General features: G+C 43.2%; 1 protein-coding gene across 3 annotated transcripts; it reads right to left on the bottom strand.

Annotated features, from left to right (window-relative positions):
* Positions 1-730: 730 nt before the first annotated feature.
* Positions 731-8,291, bottom strand: LOC106608866 (uncharacterized). Of its 3 annotated transcripts, none has more exons than XR_006770590.1 (8): positions 7,863-8,281; positions 7,438-7,558; positions 4,909-5,078; positions 4,521-4,702; positions 3,432-3,603; positions 3,199-3,326; positions 2,078-3,057; positions 731-1,958 (listed from the first exon to the last, which is right to left on the bottom strand). XR_006770590.1 is itself a non-coding variant. In XM_014207048.2 (8 exons), the coding sequence occupies exons 2-8, from the start codon at positions 7,924-7,926 to the stop codon at positions 2,578-2,580; spliced, it is 1,317 nt and encodes a 438-aa protein (XP_014062523.1). In that variant the 5' UTR covers positions 7,927-7,966; positions 8,099-8,281; the 3' UTR covers positions 731-2,577. The 3 variants fall into 3 exon arrangements, 2 of the variants coding, with proteins under 2 accessions (XP_014062523.1, XP_045577722.1); XM_014207048.2 differs by having other exon boundaries at positions 731-3,057; positions 7,863-7,966; positions 8,099-8,281; XM_045721766.1 differs by having other exon boundaries at positions 731-3,057; positions 3,223-3,326; positions 7,863-8,291.
* Positions 8,292-8,304: the final 13 nt, after the last annotated feature.

Below are 8,304 nucleotides of genomic sequence, written 5' to 3'. Positions count from 1 at the left end.
CACTGGCGTTGTGTGAGAGTTGTGTTTGTGCGTTTACACACACTGCATTCGCAAAATAGTCTGTTGGGACTTGTGTGTTAATGGTTGTTGTAGTAGGTCCAGTATCAATCGACGGAGGACCATGGTCCGCTTTGTCCCCAGGGATGCCATACAAATCTGACACTGTCCATTGAGCATCAACACACACAGTGGGATGGGTGAGTTCATCCTGTGAGTCAGGATTTCCTGTGTGAGATGAACCACCATTTCTCTTTCACGTGTAGCGCTGAATGTCATTTATCATGGTCATAAAATACGTCGTATTCCAACAGGACTTTCAAAAAGGGTTCTTTTAAAACCCGTCACCATTCAAGGCAATGTTATATCTTTACAAAGGTCCGTTTAGAACATGTAATTGGTTTCATCCTAAATCTAGGTCAGTCGAAGACGCTGTAGCTGAAGATGACAGGTGGTTAGTTGTGTGGTAATGCCTGTGTAGTTCTGTCATGTTTGATCTGACACCCTGACCAACAACAATTTTTGTGAAGGGAATAGACTTCACTATTGCAATCTGCTTGTCAGATCTTTCTTATACCTCAAAACATGACACTTCTACACATTGCGTGTACACTTCTGCATGTTCAAAGGTACCAGGACTTTATGAATTTGCTTTTTATTTTATGTACTCAATTAGGACATCCATTTACAACTGGTTAGGAAATGAAAAACAAAGCAAGATATTGCACATAAAAGCACTTGACAAACATTTATTGTTCACTCAATTTACATTTCCTTATGGTGTTGGAATGGGAACTATACATAAACATCAGCAATTACACTTATCTAGCATTGTGCAACGAAGTCTTAAAGCTGAACTCATGGTTGCTGTTTTTATTAGGCTTGTGGGTGGTGGTTTTTTTCAAGCTCTGCTGTACTCGCATATACATCTTCTCCCTCTCTGGTTAATATGAAACTTGACATTTACAGAACAGGATGCACCGAATGGAACGCAAATGTATCATTTATTTACTTTCAGACACTTGCAGAGACTGTTTCAGCTGACCAATGAATCAGTCCTTTTTGAAAAGGTCACCCTGTCGACAGTGACGATTTTAGCATGGAAATCTGGTTGGTGGGACAAACAAAGAAAATGTGGGATGCATGCCAGCAAAGCCTCAACACTAAACAATACATGAATTGCACTATAACAGTGACAAACGGTGCATATGTAAAGCTGTCCTAACACCTTACCACTGCTACACCTGGCTATCAGCGGAGCCTTGTCCGCCAGCGAAAGTTCATTCAGCCTCATTTACTACATAAAAAAAACATGGCTGACTTGCTTAACTGACAATTGAGATGTACAAACTATGGCATAAGGGGACAACAAGTGGATGAGAGGCAATCCGTGATTTAAAAAATAAATGCATGACTGAGCTAGGACGGATGTAGTCAATATAACTACTTGTTCAACACTTTTGAAATGTACAGCGACAGAATTCAGAACACGGGTCGTTCTTACAGTGTTCTCCCTGTACACCATCCCCAATCCAATTTCACCACCTCAGCTGCAGAGCTAGCCAGCACACACACACACCAGTGAAGAGTGAGCCACAAAGCGACCACCTTCGATCAGATTTCTGGTGAATTGACTGCAAATATAGCAGAACCCCATTAAAAAGCTGCTCCAAAAACCAAAGTTCTAGGTTAGATGTGATCTCTGTTGGATGCCTGAGAAGTAACTTTTATGATTGGCAGGCAAACACACTGCTTAGTTTGGACTCGTGATACAACCCCCAACATTATGAATAAAAATCCCCCAGACACAGTGATATTATCATGAGCCATACGCAGGCTGTGGTTTCCAGAACTATAGGGCAAATCACTGTTTCCCATCCATCGTCTCCTGTCTCTCCCCCCGAGTTTTCTAAATGTTCCGGGAAAAGTGCACCACCAGCGAAACGAGAGAGATGAACCCCCTACCCTCCTCCCCCAGAATGAGATGTAAGACACAGGTAAGAGACAGCGGGGGTCAGGCCAGAGATGGGATGGGGCAACAGTGAGTCAGAAGCAAGGCAGAGAGGGTAGGGAGAACAACCTATTATGACACAGAAAATGTGCAGAAAAGATAGAGACTTGACACATGGTACAGTAGACAAAGGAAATAAGAGGGGAGTCAAATAAACCCCCCCCCCTAGGGAAAAAAAAAACAAGGTACCATCTAGAACCTAAAAAAGGTTTGTCGGCTGTCCCCATAGGATAACCCATTTTAGAACCCTTTTTGGTTCCAGGAAGAATAGTTTTGATTCCGAAAAGGGTTCTATGGGGACAGCCGAAGAACCCTTTTGAAACCCTTTTGTCTAAGAGTGTATATGTTTATGATTGCACAGTCCAGTACTGTCCTTGTTATGGTTGACCTTGGTAAGGTGCTGGACCATACCACAGTCCGGTTGGAACTGACAATGTATGCCTGTAAGCTGAGGACAAAATTACAATTTTCAACAAAAATGGTCAATAAAGTTTTTGAACTCCTCTCAGCACTGTGGAGTTCATAGGAATATGTCAAACATAGCATTGTGAGTACTGCAGTGCAACATGCTACAGGTTACACCACTGTAGTCCCTCCAGGTTCTCACCCCCGTCCCCCTCACTCACCCTCCCAAACCTCACAGAACACAGCGGGACCACCTGGCCCTCCACGGCCTCTGACAGAGATGGAGAACCAGGGTACGGTAGTACTGGCACATTGGGCCCTGGATGTGGTTGTCGAGGTGAATCAAAGCTGCACTGGATCATATGTAGGCCTATAGGCACAGTGGAGCATGGCAGGGATATGGTGCTGCCAGAGTTCAGGTCCAGCTCCCTTCCCTCAGTGTTCCAGTGCATGTTGCTTGACCTATAGTCACTGAGGAAGGGGTTGCTGTTGTACCCATTACCTAGGCTTGGGGCCTGGGCCTCGGTGCAGACACAGCTGGAGAAAGAGGACAGGATGGAGAGGTGGTCGTCTACAATGTCACTGGGGTCAACAGGGTCTGAAGGGGACTCCGGCAGGTCCTGGAGGAATGCCTGAAGAGATGCCTGCATTAAAAAAAATACACAAAAACACAGTGCAATGATATACCCAAGGACATTCAAGATAATACTGCATTGTATATAGTACTATACACAAATTAAATACTCATAATGTCTTTGTGTTTCAAAAGAATAAGGACAGTTTACTAGAGACTTGGGGAGTCGGTTTACGTGTGGTGCGTCTCGTTTATGTTTCAGCAGGTACAGAGCCAGAGCAAGGAGAAGAAAGAAGAGTACAGCACACACTCCTATCCCCAACAACACTGGCTGCAACCCTGGGAAACACAAAACACACGTCATTTTGTAATTGGGGTTGTATTCATAACCTGAGCCTCATGTCCACACCCCGACTCAACCTTAACCCAACGTAAACCTCTAACCTAGTCCTGGGCCAGCATGGTGGACACAGCTGGGGTCCGAGGGAGGAGACGAGGCCTGGGGGAAGGTGGTCGGACTGATGGAGAAGTTAGCCACGACACAGTAGTCATGTCCTGGGACCAGGTTTGAGAACTCTGCCCCGTACACCATCTTCTGGGCCAAACCAATCTGCGTCTGCAATTGGACCAGCCAATCACAAACGCTGTATCAGACACATGCAATACAGCCAATCAGAGAGGTTGTATCAGACAGTGCGTCACAGAGAGCCAATCAAGGACACTTGTACTAACAAATGCACACACAAAAAAACATGCCGCAGACGACGAAACAACCAGTGCTGGAAAAAGTACCCAATTGTCATACTTGAGTAAAATTAAAAAAGGTACTTTAATAGAAAATTACTCAAGTAAAAGTGAAAGTCACCCAGTAAAACACTACTTCAGTAAGTCTAAAAGTATTTGGTTTCAAATATACTTAAGTATGAAAAGTAAATGTAGTTGCTAAAATAAAGTACCAAAGGTAAAAGTATAAATCATTTCAAATTCCTTATATTAAGCAACACCGACAGCACCATTTTCTTGTCTTTTGAATTTACGGATAGCCAGGGGCACGCGCCAACACTCAGACATCATATACAACCTAAGCATGTGTTTAGTGAGTCCGCAATGGCACAGAGGCAGTAGGGATGATTAGGAATGTTCTCTTGTTAAGTGTGTGACTTAGACCATTTTCCTGTCCTGCTAAGCATTCAAAATGTAACAAGTACTTTTGGGTGTCAGGGAAAGTAAAAAAGTACATACTTCACTACATTCCTAAATAAAAGTAAAAGATGTAAAAAACATAAGTAGTAAAGTACAGCTAGACTAAAAAAAAAAAATACTTAAGTAGTACTTTAAAGTATTTTTACATAAGTACTTTACACCACTGGAAACAACATAAGAGTGTAGTTTCTGGTTTGAGCACTCACTCCTTAACATTGTACTACTTACGTAGCAGCAGGTAGAAAGGAAAAGGGATGTGTGAACGAGAGCGAGCAAGAGAAAAGAAGGAGGGTGAGCAAAAAGTGCTATTGCAGATGGCAACAGGGGTACCTTGTAGTCAGAGGGGTTCTGTTGGTTATATACGGTCACGGTGACCCAGAGGTCAATAAATTTTGACAGTGGACAGCAGCTCTGCAGCGGAAGACACTCCCCTTTGCTAGAACAAGGTAAGTGCACCTCCACTACCAGCCTCTCCCCAGACAGAGAAACCAAGACGGAGGGACTGCTGAAGTCTGAAGAGAGGAGAAACAAAGAAGCCACTTTAATTTCAAAATCACAGCAATCTCTTCATGCGGGCGCCTTTAGCCATTTTAGCCCTCTCTATTTGAACTCTGCAGGGTATTAAGATGGTTAAATGAGCTTCTCTTTGTTTCATTTGAACAATAAATCGCCAAGGCAAGATACGCGACAGGTCTTAGAGGAGAGACGGGCTACTGACTGAAATCACGGACGCCAAACACAAGTTGTTCTGTCCAGACTGGACTCCCCGGGCCCTGGTGGAGGCCCAGGCGGATCATGTTGTACACCTCAAAGTTAGAGAAGGCCTCGGACAGGTCACACAGCTGGGAGGAGAACCGCACACATCTCTCCACGTCCCGCCACGAATCCCTGCAACACACACGCAGTACCAGTCAAAAGTTTGGACAGACTCATTCAAGGGTTTTTCTTTATTTTGACTATTTCCTACATTGTAAAATAATAGTTAAGACATCAAAACTATGAAATAACACATATGGAATCATGTAGTAACCAAAAAAAAAGTGTTAAACATATCAAATATATTTGAGATTTGAGATTCTTCAAAGTAGCCCCCTTTGTCTTGACAGATTTGCACACTCTGGCATTCTCTCAACCAGCTTCATGAGGAATGCTTTTCCAACAGACTTGAAAGAGTTCACACATATGCTGAGCACTTGTTGGCTGCTTTTCCTTCCCTCTGCGGTCCAACTCATCCCAAACCATCTCAATTGGGTTGAGGTCGGGGGATTGTGGAGGCTAGGTCATCTGATGCAGCACTCTCCTTGGTCAAATAGCCCTTACACAGCCTGGAGGTGTGTTTTGGGTCATTGTTCTGTTGAAAAACAAACCATAGTCCCACTAAGCGCAAACCAGTTGGGATGGTATCACTGCAAAAGGCTGTGGTAGCCATGCTGGTTAAGTGTGCCTTGAATTCTAAATAAATCAGTGTCACCAGCAAAGCACGCCCACACCATCACACCTCTTCCTCCATGCTTCACAGTGGGAACCACACATCCGGAAATCATCCGTTCCTCTACTCTGCATCTCACAAAGACACGGCGGTTAGAAGCAAAAATCTCAAATTTGGACTCATCAGACCAAAGGACAGATTTCCACCGGTCTGTCCATTGCTCGTGTTTCTTGGTCCAAGCAAGTCTCTTCTTATTGGTGTCCTTTAGTAGTGGTTTCTTTGCAGCAATTCGACCATTTAGGCCTGATTCACGCAGTCTCCTCTGAACAGTTGATGTCGAGATCTGTCTGTTACATGAACTCTGTGAAACATTTCTTTGGGCTGCAATTTCTGTGGCTGGTAACTAATGAACTTATCCTCTGCAGCAGAGGTAGCTCTGGGTCTTCATTTCCTGTGGCGGTCCTCACGAGAGCCAGTTTCGTCATAGCGCTTGATGGTTTTTACTTTCAAAGTTCTTGAAATGTTCCAGATTAAGACATGAAGCTCAGTCAAAGTAATGGACTGTCATTTCTCTTGCATATGTGAGCTGTTCTTGCCATAATATGGACTTGGTATTTTACCAAATAGGGCCATCTTCTGTATACCACCCCTACCTTGTCACAACACAACTGATTGGCTTAAATGCATTAAGGAAAGAAAGAAATTCCACACATGTACTTTTAACAAGGCACACCTGTTAATTGAAATGCATTCCAGGTGCCCACCTCATAAAGTTGGTTGAGAGAATGCAAAGCTGTTATCATGGCAAAGGGTGGATATTTTGAAGAATCTCAAATATATTTTGATTTGTTTAAACACTTTTTGGGTTACTACATGATTCCATGTGTTATTTCATAGTGTTGATGTCTTCACTATTCTACAACGTAGAAAATAGTAAAAATAAAAGAAAAACCCTGGAATGAGTAGGGGTGTCCAAACTTGACTGGTACTATATACTGTACACATAGAAACATACACGGCGATAAACTACATAGTAGTTATTATTCCGATCTATTATAATGTATGTGGAAATGTCCTTTCTGAAAATATGCAATACCCACACAAGATAACAGACACACACTGATTGCTGGACTACTTGGGTGGTGGTGATGACTGAAACCAGGTGGCAGGGGAGAGGAGCAGCCAGGGTGTTTTCACGGCTGCGGTAGAAAACAATAGTGCCCATCTATCGGAGCCTATCTACCCATAAAGTCAACCAACCATGGACTGGAGTGACTGATTCATCCCTCTGATTAAAACCCTTTGAGGTTTCTCTGCCAAAACCACAAGTTTGAAAACTCACCGCTCTCACGCTACCCCTCTTGCCGGCTCCTGTCGGCGTCGTTAGAGCAGTTTGTTCAACACAATCATTTGCTTTCCCTTTCTAGGCTAGCTTTCCCCTCACACTCCCAACAGTTGCACTATTCATATTAGCTTCACTGTAAAGTAAATGACTAATCAGAATCCCATTACTGATTACAACCTTCAACGACTTGATTTAAAAATACTCTACTTAAAATGACTATAACGTAGTTACACACAGAACAAACATTACAGAAGATACGTCAGTGTAGTGGTTTTCTAGGAAACAATTCACTACCAATTCTAGAAATTAGCAGAACAGTTATGTAGCCTACTATTAGAGCTAGATCGATTAGGTCAATAGAGACAGCAGACAGACAGACCCCCGAATCTTCGAACAGCATTTAGCTGAGAGGATATTTTGAGCTAGATACTAGTCCATTAAATCAATAGTGAGCAATGACGAGTGAGACACACCCCTGAGTCTTAGTTTGGACAGTGTAGGTGGTGGTAGCGTTGGCCTGTGGACAATCCCACTGCAGGACACAGTTGAAGTTCAGGGAAGACAGACTGGTGGTACAGACGGCTCTAGATGATCCTGAGAGTTCACACAGAACACTTCAAAGTCAACACACACACACACACAGGAATAGAATACACACAATCTCACATAGGCTACACTTTCATATTCAAGATCTCACAGAAACAAGGATAACTATGCGTAAACAATTCACATACATAACACGATTGACACTATTTTAACCTTCAGTTGGCTACGCAAACCACTGAGATGAAACCATATATGAGTAACTCAGGCGGTGTAAATTAGATCAGTCACTGTCCCCAATATGGGGGGTTCGGGTTATTTAAGAAAGGTGGGTTTGAGGGAGCAACAGACTTACCTGTGATGTGGACACACAATCCTGTTAACACAAGGGTCGGCAGTACACCTGGTACCGTCACCATGTTACCACAGGCTGAGAGAGACTGAGGACGCAGCCGAAATCTTTTTCCAAAACAAAATCCCCAATGACGCAATTACCCTGATGCACACAATGTAGTCTACATGACAGTAAAATGCATAACAAATCATTTTCCAAAGTTGAATAGGAAAGAGGTAGCGTAAGCAGTCACTTACCTACATTGACAGAGACAGAGAGAGATAAATAAAGAATAGATATAAGAAGGGATAGATAAAGAAGGGCAGGGGGTGGAAGGATCAGGACGTGACACAGTAGTCACGGGTGTGAGAGGAAATGGTTGAATCTGAAGCTCAAAGACAAGTGAGACAGGAAACAGAGGGAAAAGAACAACCACCTTGCAAGTTTTGTAGATATCTATTTA

This window comes from Salmo salar, chromosome ssa07 (genome assembly GCF_905237065.1).
Source record: "Salmo salar chromosome ssa07, Ssal_v3.1, whole genome shotgun sequence".
NCBI lineage: Eukaryota > Metazoa > Chordata > Actinopteri > Salmoniformes > Salmonidae > Salmo > Salmo salar.
The sequence above is the reverse complement of the archived record's forward strand: the minus strand, read 5'-3'. Positions and strand labels throughout refer to the sequence as shown.